The 15953-nt window shown below is 40.7% G+C and overlaps 1 protein-coding gene across 1 annotated transcript in view; it reads left to right on the plus strand.

Annotated features, from left to right (window-relative positions):
• The first annotated feature begins 9146 nt into the window (after nucleotides 1-9146).
• PPP2R3B (protein phosphatase 2 regulatory subunit B''beta) overlaps nucleotides 9147-15953 on the plus strand; it is a 37866-nt gene continuing 31059 nt past the window's right edge. The window contains exons 1-2 of the mRNA XM_033147492.1: nucleotides 9147-9189; nucleotides 12031-12445. Coding sequence (XP_033003383.1) covers nucleotides 12113-12445 — 333 coding nt within the window. The 5' untranslated portion in view covers nucleotides 9147-9189; nucleotides 12031-12112. The remainder of the gene's footprint in view (nucleotides 9190-12030; nucleotides 12446-15953) is intronic.

Below are 15953 nucleotides of genomic sequence, written 5' to 3' on the forward strand. Positions count from 1 at the left end.
ACAAAGGAAGAGAACAACCCAAAATAAACAGAGAATTCTGCTTGTTCTTAAAAATTGGGTGTCCTGTGATAGGTATTGCAGTTTATGTTTATTGTAATCTACTTTGTGTTCAAGAGATATGCTAACTCAACCGCTCCCTGTGTCTAATCTCTTTTTATAACCGCTCAAGAGTGTTTTCCAATTTACATTTTGTAAAAGTTTAAACCGCTTGACAAATAGTTCATTGTACTCCTGCTGCTCACTGCTGCCACTTGTTTGGAAAAATGAAAGGCAAGTTGAAAAATGCACCTTTTCCATTTTCACCTCTAATTGAATCCTCCCTTGACCCCTTTATTCCCCATGGTTGTATTTCGGGTTTTGATGATAAGAAAAAGAATTTTGTATTTGGATAATACAATTTTCTCACTTGCCTTCAGCGACCTTCAGCTCAATTTTCTCTCCCCAGAGACACTGTATATTATGGAATTGAACCAAATTCCTTATTCATAGGGGGAAAAAGTTCCAATTTAATCTGAATATTCAGCATTTTACACTGGTCAGGGTGATGGATGGCATATGGAAATGCTTTTGGTTTAGGTAATCAAATGGTAGGATTCAGACTTGTATTGAAAAAATAATAATGAAGTCTATTCAATATTCTCATAAGGTGCAAAAATGCACAATACACAGGGGAAGGGAAGCTTTTTCTTATTACCTTACTGATAACATCTCCATCGCAAAAAAGAACAAGCAGAAATTAAGAATTTATGTGGGTTAAAACATTTGTAAAGCAGCAGCTGCTAAGAGGTTCAGGGGGAAAGTACTTTTCAAATGAATATGTACTAAAACCTGTGAACTTCTGCACATCTGCAATGATAAATATACTGTAGGTTCATTGTGATGATCTACATTTCCTTGAAATACATATTTTAAAAATTCTATCTTTTGAGCACAGCAATAAGTTTCTAACTTTTGTAACCATGTTTTAAAAAGAGTTTGGAGACATATTTTCCCAAAAATACAACTTTTTTTAAAAAAAAAAAAACATAAGATGGTATAATACCCATTATACCATGCTCTGTTCCATGGGGTCATGAAGAGTCGGACACGACTGAACGACTGAACAACATAATACAGTACCCATCTTGAAAACCTACAAATTCCCCAGGCTCTACTGACATGAAAAGAAATGATAGTAGACCTTCAACAACTGTGTTTGATGTAAAACCTACACCCAACCCCACCCATCTGTCATACTTGGCGTGGAAGGGGATGGGGTTTACTGGATCTGGTTGGCCAACTGGATCCAATCCTTCAACCCTGGTGCAACTAGTTTTATTTGTTGCATGGGGCTGTTCTTTGCAACCCTGAACTGTGGCAAGAGAATGTGGCAAAATACCATTTCAAATACCTTATTTTGCTCATTTGCAAAGGATATATCTGGAAATAGTTTCTCTTGCACCCTAAGAATAACTGTCATTTTAAGCAAATATTCATGGTGTGGAGGTCAGTTCAGAATTAATTTTTGACTTTCCGATTAATTCCATCAGTATATTCAGCCAAAAAAAAAACCCCCACTGTGATTAGATGGCAGTGTATTGAACCCATAAAGCAATAACATTCTGTCAAAATTTCTCACAGAATTTTCATCAAAAATGCACTTGGCCTAATAAACTGGGCCTCTTCTTTTTCTAAAATAATTTATTTTAACACATTCTTAAGAGAACAAAGTGCCTCACAATTACAGTTGCCATCTCCTTTATCTTCACAAGAACCCTATTATGCAAAAGTATGGTGAATGGCCTAAAATTTAGTGCCCTCAAGTCACCAACAATCTTTATAGCTGAATGCAGCCGCAACCCAGGCCTAAACCCAGTATCACAGCCACAATCGTACAAAGAGCTAAGCATATTTAAGCCCAGTTCCAATTGACTTACTCTTGCTTCACTCTGTATAGGACCATGATCTCTTATCTAGTGAACCTTCCTTCCCTACACTTGTGCAACCAACACATTCACACAGAATGTTTTCATGTGTACACATTCATGCACGTTAACTCCACAAATCATCCAATGGATTTGAAATATTATGCCAATATAAGCTTCCTGGAAATTTTCCATATTTAATGGAAGAATTGGCCTGGTTCCATGTTATACAGATATTAGCATTCCAATTACTACATAAACAATTGAGCCAGAACTTGAAACCATATTCAAGTTGCACAGAGACTACATTTTTAAGTGGTTTATTCAGTTAGTGGAACTGCTTTACAATCACATACTGTTTCATAAATGATGCAATGCCTATATTATTTACTACCTGGGATTTACACCTTTTTCTAATATTTTTATTCCTCTTTATTGAATTCAATTGCTGATCTCAATCTTCCTGGGTCAGTCTGAAATCAATGGCAGGGCCGTTTGCATAGATTAGAGTGCTTGGCATTTTATTACAGTACTTGTATTTTGGAAATTAAGATCCTGCCAGCACATTGGTCTACAATTGGAACTACTACCATCTCACACTTTCTCTGTTTGCAAGATAGAAAGACAGAGCAAGAAGCTATTTCTAGAATAATGTTGCTGGAAAAGAAAATGTTTGGCTTCTCTCAGAATGAAATAAAGCAATTTTATATAGTTTAGTTTCTCAAAGTATTACCAAAACACACACACACACACACAGAGAGAGAGAGAGAGAGAGAGAGAGAGAGAGAGAGAGAGAGAGAGAGAGGAAAGCTGCTGGTCGCTATAGGATAAAGCAAGTGGCTATATATCCAAATGATTAAAGAAAAGCAAGAAGAGATGAAGGGAAGGAAGCGGAAAGAAAAAGAGTGAAAGCTAACCAGTTTCCCTGATTTAGGATGTAGCAAAGAATTCTGGTTAGTTTTAAAGCAGAAGTTTCCAACCTCTTCCTTGCAGCTAGGTCAGAGGAAGAAAGGGAGCCATGGAGTCAGAAGCTCACTGCTATTCATGCACAACTATAGCTCAAATATGCATTTAAAAAGAACTAATATTCCCATTTATTTCTGCTAGCAATTCTTTTATACTAGCATGGAAAACTTAATCCATAAATTACTTCCAGTTGTGTATCTTCCATAAGAAACAAAAATATAAAAGATTGTTAAACACCAACATAAAAAATTGGCGAACTGGCAGCACAGAGGAAAAAGAAATCCCTGTCTGGCGTAATGCAGGTATCCAGGCCTTTCTTGCTGGCTGTGGTTTTGGTTGTTGTTGCTTGGTTGGTTTGTTGCTCGGTTTAAGAAAATACACTCAAGGAAGTAATAAAAAGCTAGCGCTGTTGATTTTTTTTTAGGAAGGAACATATATCAGATCCCTCTAGCTGTGACCCAAGATGTGTGCAGTGGCAGAGCTTCATGCTCCGGCACTGGGGGCGGAGAGCAGGCGGGGGCGTGGCTGGCACACACGTCCCAGGGGCGTGGCATGCTGCCTGCAGTGGTGTGGTGCGCATCCTGGGGGTGTGGCACACTGCCCGTAGGGGCGTGGTGTGCCACCTGCGGGGGGCATGGCGCTCAGCATGGGGGGCAGCCACAATGGCACCCCACCAGGATTGTGGTGCCGGGGGTCGTGCGTTCCCCCTGCCCCCCTCTTCCTCTGCCAGTAGATGTATGTGATAGTTTGAGTGGACAAATGGCAGGAAGGATTAAGCAGCTCTGCCATTTCTGTGCTGAAGTTGGCATCTGCCCACAGCGCTTTTCATTTTTGAGAAAGGTTGAGAAATTATGCATGCATTACCCACATTACCCACAAAATATTGTTTGGCCCTTAACATGCCACTGAAATTAGCATCTCCTGTTGGAATGGATCCATGACAGGGAAATCACACCTGCTAAATTCTCCTTGGCATGAACCTGGCAAACCACTTGGCAAATTGCTACTCACACAACCCTGCCACAACATCGCATTTCTCTGCAGAGCTAGACGAGCAGTCAGTGAACAAAGGATAAATCTGCTGGCAGGCCTGTCCACAGTTTGCTGCAGCTGCTAATGCTGAATACAATTTTACTAAAGCCCAAAAAGTTCAGATGATTTACAAATAACTTTGTTGTACTAATACAATATGAGAATGTGAGTCAGTGGCAGTCAACAGGCAGACTATTTGCAACAGATTCTTAATAGCTATGTTGTAAATAGTACCTAAACCAGCAAAGCAAACCGTCAAGTTGAAAAGCAATTCACAATTAAATCCTGCATCATGATTTCTTGATGCTGCAGCAGTTGTAAAATTTTCAAGTTAATTATCCCAATTATATCTTGAAATAAAGAGCAATGAACTAGAGAATGAAATGAAGCAACTCAAGTTCATCCGAACTGCATTTTCCTCCAAGGTGGGTAGCATGTATACCAAGTCAGCATTGTTCACATTTTTTTGTCTGCATACGATGCTACTTCTGGACGGCATATGATCTGTAGCTAACCATTCTAATTCTATTTTTGGTAGACAGCTGCAGGAGAGGTTAAAGTGTGCTGATTTGCTGATGTAGGCAAGTTGCCAAACTATTTGAATTTAGCCTCCCGCCCTTTACATGAAAAGCTGGCATAGATCTTCCATATGTAAGAGCATCCTGGAGCTAGCTGTTCCCAATTTTTGTATTCTCTAATATTAAAATGTCATACATGTATAGCAGGCATGTCCAACAGGTAGATCGTGATCTACCGGTAGATCATTGGACGTCTGCAGTAGATCACTGGTAGATAGATCATTGGCTCCCCCCAAAGAAGCTGAACAACTGTGGCTCCCCTTAAAAAAAGCTCAACATTTTACCTCCTCCCTGAAAAAAACCCAACAACTTTGTCCCGAACCCGCCCCCCACAAATGGGCCTTCCTCCATCTTAAAAAAGCTCAACAACTTTAACTTGAACCCCCAAAAAGGGGGTAGATCACTGCCAGTTTTTAACTCTGTGAGTTGATCGCAGTCTCTTGGGAGTTGGCCACCCCTGATGTATAGGATACAAGCCTATGCTGGCTCATCCATGGAGTGTTGAACAGATACTGTAGATGGGTCAACAAGGAAACATTTTTTAAAATGACATTAATGAGTTTCTATTACGATAAAGACTGCATATTCATAGTGTGTATTTAATATATGGGCAGAGCATTCCTAATTCCCTTGGCAGGGAAGCTCCAAGGTTACAATGCACCCAGAGACCACAGGTTCTTTGTTGCCTCCTTCTTTCTGTATACAGCACAGGACATGCATCCTTGCAAAGAGGAGGGTGGTCAAGATCCAATGGCCCTTCTGCCTTCTTTCCTGGGAGTTTAGGATTTCTCCCTATAGCTGCAGTCCTATATATCTGAGAGTAAGTACTATTGTACTGGGGGGGGGGGGCTTATAAGATAATGTTACAAGGTCTGTCTTCCTTGACAGTTTAGTAGCTTCCTTTCCCCGACTTGCTTTGTGTTTATACATTATCATTTGATTTCTGTCACCCTTTATACAGTTGTACTGGACTGAGAGCTTGTGTAGTTCAGTCACTAAGGCCATCACACACACAGAGAGGAGCTAAGGGAGATTCCACATGCCTGAGATGTTATACTGTATATAAATGCAACCACATGGAATGACGGTGTCTCCTATTTAGAAGACCCTTGAGGTTTTGTCACATGCTTTCTGCTACTTTGGATGGCCGTTGTTGAAACATGATGTATGTGAGCTTTGTTTTTCATTTTTGTTGAGAAAGATACAGAAATATATAGTTGAGAAAGATACAGCAACAATCAGAAATCAGAAAGATACAGAAAGATACAGTTGAGAAAGATACAGAAAGATACAGTTGAGAAAGATACAGCGACAATCTTTTTAGAACTATTCCATACACCCAAATCATGAGTCTCGTAATGTGGTTGCAATATTTACACTAAACTTCCAGGAACATCCCTACTATTAAAGATAAAGTGAAAGTCTGCCTTAAGTGGAAGGCCTTGGGAATACAATTAAAGGTAAAGGGACCCCTGACTGTTAAGTCCAGTTGCGAACGACTCAGGGGTTGCAGCGCTCATCTCGCTTTACTGGCCGAGGGAGCCGGCGTTTGTCCGCAGACAACTTCCAGATCATGTGGCCAGCATGACTAAGCCACTTCTGGCAAACCAGAGCAGCGCATGGAAACGCCGTTTACCTTCCCGCTGGAGCAGTACCTATTTATCTACTTGCATTTTGACATGCTTTCAAACTGCTAGGTTGGCAGGAGCTGGGACCGAGCAATGGGAGCTCACCCCATCGCGGGGATTCGAACGGCCGTCCTTCTGATTGGCAAGCCCTAGGCTCTGTGGTTTAGACCACAGCGTCACCCGCGTCCCAGGGGAATACCATTAGAGGGCACCAAATTGTCAAATATTTGCAATTTATGCACTGGGAGAGGAACCTTGCCTCCCTGTGAAGGGCCAAACACTCTATCCTTTCCGTATCAGCCCACTTGGTTTCTGTGCTGGGCAGGAAGGAGGCAAATCACCCTCCCACTCAGCCAACATAAAGCAGTCAGAGGAGGAACCCCCTCACTCTCTTGAAAGAAATCCCTAGTCAGCAGGTGAGTGGTCCAAAACAAGTCTGATATGCATTACCGTAGTAATCTTTACAGCAACCCTATAAGGTTCAGCAATGACATTTGCTTGCCCATATGAATGATAGAGAGATTCTTGTGAGTGTGTGTAGAAACTAGTCTAGTGTACAAAGGTTGTTACAACATAAAATCACAACATAAAAGCACAAAATGCATAATAAAAATTAAAAGCAACCCAATAACCACTCCCTATTGGATGCCAATCAGCCAAAGGCTGGTTAAAGCGGAAAATTTTTGCCTGGCACCTAAAGGTGTGCTGTATAGTGAAAGCACCAGGCAAACCTTCCAAGGGAGAGCATTCCACAAATGTGGATCCACCATGTCATCTTGGAAAGGTTGTTCCTTTGGCTGAAAAAGATTTCCTACCCCTGCTGTAGGCACACCTCAGCACATGTCAGGCACTAGCTAGGTTTATTGGATCCGCCTGAACTCAGAGAGTAGCTTGGATACTCAACACTCTCCCACGCCAGGGGACGATTGGCAATGATTGACAAGCTGTCTTTCAGAGAAACCTGTCTGGTATGCCGATCTCTTCATCAAGGTTTTCTTGCTGAGCTTTTGAGGGACTTTGAGGTTGCCTGCAGTTCAGTTTAGAAATCAGTGGCTTAAGACAATGCCGTTAGCTCTTGTCCGAAATGAAATATCAATTCGGGACTTAGACCTCAGTGTGTTACAACTAACTGCATTTTGCCAGCCCACTTGTATTAATGGTCACCACCATGCAAATACAGACATCACTTTACATTTGGTCCTGGTGAATGGGTGGCAAGCACTAAAACTGTAGCTTTTCACAATATGGAAACTGAAGCACAAGAGATCAAATGGGAAAGAGTTCTCAAAAATGTAATTGTTCTGTGGACACTTAGTAGGTGGCTTATGTTGTGCATCATATAACTGGCCTATTTTTTGCCTGGCTCCACCTCTCCTCTCATTTGCTGTCACATGTACCACGTTCTGCTCAATTTACAATCCCTCAACATCCCTATGGCAACTGCAGCAGCTGTTTACATGGCAACGCAATAGGAAAATATTTAATGTATTTTTAACTCCACTTTAATGGAATTTAGCAGCTGGATACAGGATGGCCAGTCAGTACCATATGACTAAGACAGCTAGCTTTTTCACCCCAGCCATCAGTACACTCTTAGGGAACTATGCTCCACAAGCCAGGAGTTATTGTTGGGTGGATATCCTAGGAACATGACAATATCCACACACAGCATAAAGCTACAGCACACATTGGGATTTGGTGTGCACCCCAGTCCAGTTTTCATACCATCTGTGATGAGGCTTTCCTGTCTTTCAATACATCTATGGCTCCATAATGCACTCTGTGTGGGGCTGCATTTGAAAAGTGCTCAAAACTAAAATTAGTATAAAATCCTCCAGCCAGACACTTTGATTCCATCGTGCTAATTTTGTGTGACCTGCACTGGCTGCTAGTTTGTATCTGGACTCAGTTCAAGGTGCTGTTGTTAACCTTTAAGGCTCTAGATTGCTTGGGACCTGGGGATTTGTATTTTCCTTCCCACATGCTCCAGTCCTCATCTGAGGCTCCGATCCAGATCCTTTGACCTTATGAGGCACAGCTGACAGCAATCAGGGCTAGGGCATTTTCTGTGGTGGCACCCGGCCTATGGAATACTATAGCCTACCTCTGGGCTGTTTAACAAGTCCTTTGACTAAATTCATTCATTTTTAGTGGTTAGCTGCATTGGAATTATTACTTCAAAGAATCCTGAGGACTGTAGTTTACCTCTCTCATTGCTGTAACTCCCAGCACCCTTAACAAGCAACAACTCCCAGGTTTTGGGTGGGTGGGTGTGCTTAAAAGAATTGTGCATAAACAGCTCCTAGCTTAAGATGAATACCAATACAAGTTGTGTGGATTTCAAGCTAGTTTTTCCTTCTCCCTTCCATCCAGGACAATGAAACTACAGTATGGAGAATTCATTTTGTGACATTTTAGTTGATATTAACAAAGACACTGCCATACTATGTATTTCGGAACATAATCAGGAAATCACATTATTAAAGACTTGGGCATTTAGAAAACACCATAGAAAAATCCATTTTACAGATCGGCAGAGAATCTGCAGCCTGGAACACATCTGCAAATCCATAGCAGAGAACTCAAAAAGCCCCTGAAGAGCGGTCAAGAAAGTGAGCCAGTTTTCACATAAACACCCACCCATATATCTGTCAATCATTCAGACCCGCCCCTCCCCCGCGGCAGTAAGCAGCGGGCAGGCGGCGAGCGCTTTCTTCCTTCGCTCCGCGGCGCGAGCGAACAGACCAATCAGGCTGCTCCGCCCGCCCGCCATCATCACAACGGCGATTTCGATTTCGCCGCCTCGCTGGCGTGCGCGTGCGCGCACCCACACGCCCTCGTCCGTTACCTGGGCTCATTTTCCCCAAAACGCATGCGTGCCCATGGCGCGCATGCGCAAAAGAAGGGGAAGAGAAGAGGGGGCACTTAAAAATAATGAACTTTTAAAAAGGAGAACCGAGCGGGGGCGGGAAAAGCAGTTTTCGCTTCTCTGGGCCACACCGACGAGGGAGGAGTGGGGGGTGGGGGGGACAGAGTCCCGAAAACAGGCCGGGCTAGGCAGTCAGGTAGCCACCGTGAAAGGTGAGTTCAGCTCTTGGAGCCAAATGCCTCACGAGACACACCTGTTGCATCTTCCGCACACATTCGCGGTGGGCGGGGAGGGATGTAGGCAGAGGTGGCCACGGCTGGGTTGCGGATAAAATAAACTATGGGCCGATGCAAAGTGCAAGGAGGCTCTTTTTTAAGGGTGGAGTTAAAAAAAAAAAAGCCTCGGAAACACGTAACCACATAGTCCAACGTATGCAGTGCTTGGCTTATGGTCGCCCAGGTGCGTTAGCCGAAGCTTGGGTGGTTTATTGCCGCCCTTTTCCTGCACCTGTGTCTGTTACCAGCAGCTGTTCAACAGGTGGAAGGGTTTGGCTCGCATCAAGCGGGGAATAGTTAGGTTTCCCTACTCATTTCCCAGCTACTAAAGACCTGGCACCCAAACAGAAGAGAGTCGCTCAGGGGTAAGGGCCTTGGGAGAGGCTCAGGTACTTAACAACACACGATGAGGGCTGTTTGTTTTTCAAAAACTTACTGACACATCCTTAATGTGGTGGTGTATGTTTTTTTAATTGTGTGTGGACAAGTAACCGATAAGTTGTGGGAAGGGGTGATTTTGTCAAGGCATCAGTTTACGCAATTTATTTTTCCAAGATGCATCTTGGAGAAAGGTGTCCACTCAAGCTTAAGTCGTTTTAGCACCGTCTTAAGCGACGCAGTGAACTGAGGTCTGGCTATGCTACATACAGTATTGTGTCTTTTAAAGGAAACTTTAATGTTAGGATAATATCCCTTCTTTTTGTGGCAAAACTTGGCTACTGAAATAAATGGTTGAAGTAGAGTTTAATTGGATCCAGGATTCAGCTCTTAATACCATTTGTCCAATGGCCACAAGCCATTCCTGTGTATCCATGATTTGCAAGTGGACTTCCAGCTGACATCAATTTTGTAAATAGAGCGAAACCAAGTACGAGGAATAAGGCCTTTACAAGACTTCCCAAACTGTTTTACGTATCAATGAATACACCTCCCAATCCCACCAAGAATAATATTGAAAATTAATACCGTGTTAATTTCCAATAACCATTTTTTTTAATCCTGTCCTTTCACTGCTGATTCATTCATTGCTTATGATAATTTAGCAAAACGTAAAAGTACCCTTGTGATGCTTCTTTGAAATGTGTTCATCATGAGATTTTGTGAAATATATAAGCTGTGGACCTGATTGCTTCATAGTCTGTGCAGTTTTTGTGTCTTTTCTGTTTTCTCAGAGCCTTGTGTCTTCTTTCCATTAAAATACCCCCTTGGCCTGGTTGTGTATTCTGTATCTTACCCACCACAGCATGATATAAAAGAGGTTGAATTTTACCCTTTATTTGGCAAGCTTTACTGTTTGTAGTAGGATGTAAAGAACTCCCAATGACAAGTGATCCTTATCTACCACAATGAATAATTGGAAACTGTTACTGTGGTAGTGCTAGCCCTTGTAATTGGAAACTGTTACTGTGGTAGTGCTAGCCCTTAACTTGGCTCTACAAACAAGCAGACAGACAAATAAAGGAGTCCATTCACCTCAGCTGATTGCTGATTTCACTTGATTGCATTTACCTTTTATCTACCAGAAATGAAAAAGTTATATAATACTACTTTAGCATTTAAGGCACATACCTCAGTAATTCTTACAACCTTTTAAGGTAAGTTGGGACTATTTTTGCTGGTAGGAATTTGAGAGAATAGTGGCATACCTAGGGCCATTAAATGAGTTGATGAGCCAGGGATTTCTTGGTTCTTGCCCTGAACCACCACACTTTGTGCTATGCAAGCTGTATTCTGTGTGTCCATGGATTTTCAAATCTCTTTCTTCATTTTAAGAAAATAAAACTAATAAAATGTGAATATAGTACATGATAACAAAAACTAAACAGGAATACAGTAAGCATAAATAGGTGCAAAAACTATTATTTGATCAGTATGCCTTAATCTGTTATAAGGATGTGATGTTAACTTTTCTTTTAGAAAGAGAGGAGGGATTATTTGATTTCTTTCATAAAATTTATACGCTGCTTGATTGTAAAACAACAACAACCCTCAAAGTGCTTTACAAATGATAAAACCTTTAAACCCTCAAAGTGCTTTACAAATGATAAAACCTTTAAAAATTGGAGGGGGGGGACAGTCAAAAGTTAAAATACTAAAACAGATTAAAATTACCTAAACTTTCTAAGCATAGTGATTCCATAATGTATTTTGTCTTTCATGATCTTAAACCTATTCCATTTTTCTCCCTTGGTGTTTCCCTAATATGTTCTCAAATGAAATATCTTTACATAGAAATTTTGTAGCTAGGTCACCTTTTTTGCTTATGGTCTGAGGCCTTTGCAAAAATTCAAACAAAGTTATACAATAAGTCATATTTATAAATAAAAATGTATTATGCTATGTATGTTAAACACACAAAATATAAGCCAGAATCATGGATAAAAAGTAATAAAAAAGGATAATAAAACCATCACATCAGGGCACCAATCATCATTACTGTTTATACCTGTCTCTGAAATCTCTCCTACACTGATGTTTGTGAAGCAGCCAGTGCAAAAAGAGTCATGAGAGACGAGTTAACCTGGCTTCCAAGTGAGAAGTAGAAGGTTGGGAAGCTGTATCAGTGGCAAGGACATGAATGCAACTCCTTGGGTGCATGTCCAGTATGATTGGTGGTCATTTTGTGTTTTGATTGTATTCATGGTGTGTTTGTTGTATATTTCTTTGGTATTAAGGTGCTGTTCACTGCTTTATGTTCCTTTGACCCAAAAAGCAGTATATAAATGAACAACAGCATTACATCAGAATTTCTGAAGAAATACTGTTGGTTTTTTTCAGGAAGTAAGGTGGAAAACTCTAGAATCTGAATTGAGAACTGCAGCCATTTTGTTGATACAAAAAGCAGAGAAAGGGAGAGAAAATGCCAGTTCTGAAGCCTGTAGTAAAAATGAAAGTGGACGAACTCTTTTTGCGCTGGCTGAGTGATGCCTCAACTCAGGTGATGCTCAAGGACTGCTTAAGAAGTATAACTAACGAGAAGATTGAAATCGGTAGTGGTGATGCTGGGAACAATGAACATATTCTTGGCCATATAAATTGTGTCTCCAAGCAAAGCATTCTGGGGAATTTGATGTCTCCTTTGATTCCTACAAGCCCTCCTCATCTTTCTACTGCTCTTCCACTGGGGACGCCAACAAGCCCAAGGAGCTTTTCTAATATTCGAGGTAAACGCAGATCTTCAAGCACCAAAAGTGTAAGTGGTTTTTTGCTATTTGGGCAGACACATATCTTACATTTAAGATAAGCCATGAATGTTTGCTTATAGTACTCAACAATTTTTGTCATTTTGGACACAAATAAGGGCTGTAATGGTTGGTTTCATCTGCTGTGAGCTACACATGGTCTCCTAGTGCAATCAACATTTAACCCTAAATCAATAAAATGGCCTTGTAGGTATCATAGAGTGCAAGAATCTTCGTTTTTTGGCAGGGAAATCAACCTTTTAAAATAAAATCTAGATGTGACTTGAGCATGTTGGTCTGTAGGAAATTCCATACAGCTGTTTTTCCCAATTATAAACTGGAAATGAGGACTCATACAGATTTTCACTTGTCCTGCTGCATTCCCCTGGGGAAACCTGATCTTCACCAATGAATCGAAGCAAAGGCCAGTTGGGTTTTCTGCAGATAGATGTTTGCTCCAATTCAGCTCTATAAAGAGCACATTTTCCCTGGGAAAGTGGTGTAGCAAACTGAAAAGAGCTGCTCAGGCCCATACTTTATAGGCATGGGAAAAGCAGAAATCATAAAAGTATCTCACAGGGAAAAATAGTGACTACAGTGGATGCTTGGGTTGTGAACACGATCTGTGCGGGAGGCACATTCACAACCCGTAGTGCCGTGTTTGGGCACACGCAGGTCGCAATTCAGCGCTTCTGTGCAAAGTGCTGAAGCCCAGAAGTAACCTGTTCTGATACTTCCGGGTACGGTGTGGAGCACAACCTGAAAACGTGTAACTCAGTATTGGCAACCAGGGTGGATTTGATTTAAATCAAACTGATTTAAATCACTAGTCAGTAAGGCTTGATTTAAATCACAGTTTTTTACATAAAGACTAATTCTTGCTGGTATAACTTTAATATGCAAGTAGATGAAGATTTTTAGAATAACAACTTTTCATATTAGTTTTTTTATCCCCAGTTTAATAGGTTAATCATTCATATTTGGACAACTTTTCTGTTGTACTTAGGAAGGAGAAAAATAATCATTACCTTAATAATAGCAATTTAAATAGATTTATTAGATCCATTCCACTCCAAACAATATTGTTTCTATTCTATTCACTGAACTTCTTGAAACTTAACACTGAAGGGGTTGATTCTGTATGCATAGGTTTGTAGAACAATAGGATTAAGGTCTTTTTCTCAACTCTGTTCATGTTACAACATTTTTGCTGTGAAGAAGAGGCATGTGATCTCTGCTGAGTCAAATTCAGTTTTGAGAACTGCAAAAGTAAACCAAGCATCTGTGATAATATCTTGTAGGCAGAGAAACTGCCCAATAATTTTACAAAAACCTCTGGAAGAGCATAAATGACATTGTGAATGGATTAATGGAATTTATTTACCAAAAAATTAAACATATACAGCCTTATTCTACATAATTAAAAAACTAATCTTTATTTCATGATTGAATAACCTTTGGATAGTAATATATTTTCCTCCAAAAGCATTTTATTTTAAAAAATCCAATTTAAATAAAAAAAATCGATTTAAATAAAAAAAATCGATTTAAATAAAAAAAAATCATTGATTTTTATCCACCTTGTTGGCAACATGAGGTATGACTGTATTATGCGTGTTTGGTGTTACTACAGTTGGTTCTGTAACAAACAATAGAAGTGACTTTTAGGTGCTCAACCCTGTAACTTACTTGTAAACATTTAGGTAGTGAGGTTGTGGGGTATCTGCAGTTGTTCCAGCATATCACTAGCAGACATGGAAATGCTTAGCGTGAATCACTAATATGAAATAAGTTTCATTGCTGATGGCAGTAGCACTGGGATGCTTCGAACTGAACCTCACTTAAAGGTAAAGGTAAAGGGACCCCTGACCATTAGGTTCAGTCGCAGACAACTCTGGGGTTGAGGCGCTCATCTCACTTTATTGGCTGAGGGAGCCAGCGTACAGCTTCCAGGTCATGTGGCCAGCATGACTAAGTCGCTTCTGGCGAACCAGAGCAGTGCACGGAAACGCTGTTTACTTTCCTGCCGGAGCAGTACCTATTTATCTACTTGCACTTTGACATGCTTTCGAACTGCTAGGTGGGCAGGAGCAGGGGCCAAGCAACGGGAGCTCACCTATTGCTGGAATTTGAACTGCCGACCTTCTGATCGACAAGCCCTAGCCTCTGTGGTTTAACCCACAGCGTCACCCGCATCCCTGAACCTTACTTAGACTAGGTTAATTTCAATGGGTCTAACTGTCATGTTTATTAACACCAATGCGTCTGCTCTTGAGCAGAGCTAGCGTTGACTTCCACCTATTGTCTTGGCTGTCTCTCAGGCCTTGTCTTCTGTCTTCCTATATTGTTATGTTGAACTTCAGTTTTTTACACTCTAGCAGAGCAAAGAACCTAACAGCTGTGGCAGTATTCAGAATGCCATGCAGCTGATACCATTTCCTCAGTTCCTTCAGATATGAGCTATTTATAGCCTGTGAATTTATTTATTTATTGTAGTTGTCAGCACTCGCTGCACCTTGCACCAGCTGTTAATTGTCTCTGTCTAGTGAATAGCATACCAGGCAGCACTGATGGTACAGAACCACGAGCGTGGCTTCATTAGTGACTTTGTTTTTAATGAACGTTCCTTGCTTGTTAGGGCTTCCTCCATTCACGAAGGACTTCAAATAGTGTGGAATGCTGTAAATGAAAACCAGAATTAGAGCTTATTTTATTACTATGTCTACTGTTTGTAACTGTTGTATTCACTTATTAAGAATGATACACTGTGAAATATCCTGAAACACTCTTTGAAATATTTAGTGCCTTGATTTCATGGACTGTAGTTTTGATATTTATCTTGTAAAAGTTACAGGTAGGTAGCCGTGTTGGTCTGCCATAGTAGAAACAAACAAACAAAAAAATCCTTCCATTAGCACCTTAAAGACCAGCTAAGTTTGTTCTTGGTATGAGCTGTCGTGTGCATGCACACTTCTTCAGATAGTGAAGATTGTTTTATCTTGTAAAAGATCATTATGATTATGATGATTTTATGTAGAGCATTTGTACCCCAATCTTCAACTAAAAGGGTTCCCTGGATGGCTTACATGCAGTCAATAAAAACAAGGCTGTTCCTGCCTTAAGGCTTACAATATGTAATATATATTATATATTGTATATTATATATATTATATATAATATAAAAAAGCAACACACAAGGAGAAAGGGACAGGGAAGGAAGAGGAAAAATCAAGTACCATTCTTAAACAGTTGTTTTTATATTTCGCAACTGACCAGTACTCTATGTAGTAAGCTGACAACCAGTTTCATAATGCCACTTTACTTTCTAGGGCATGGGTGGGGAAACTGACCCTCCAGGGCGGTTGCAAGAGTACTTTGACATATAACTCGCAGGTCGCACACTGTCTTGTTGCGTGGGGGGCAGGGAGCAAGGCCAATATTTGATCAAAGCTTTTTTATTTAAATTTCTAACGCACCTCTTATTAAGGTCCTGATGAGAAACAGTAATTTGGAAAAATA

Source organism: Lacerta agilis, chromosome 4, assembly GCF_009819535.1.
Source record: "Lacerta agilis isolate rLacAgi1 chromosome 4, rLacAgi1.pri, whole genome shotgun sequence".
NCBI lineage: Eukaryota > Metazoa > Chordata > Lepidosauria > Squamata > Lacertidae > Lacerta > Lacerta agilis.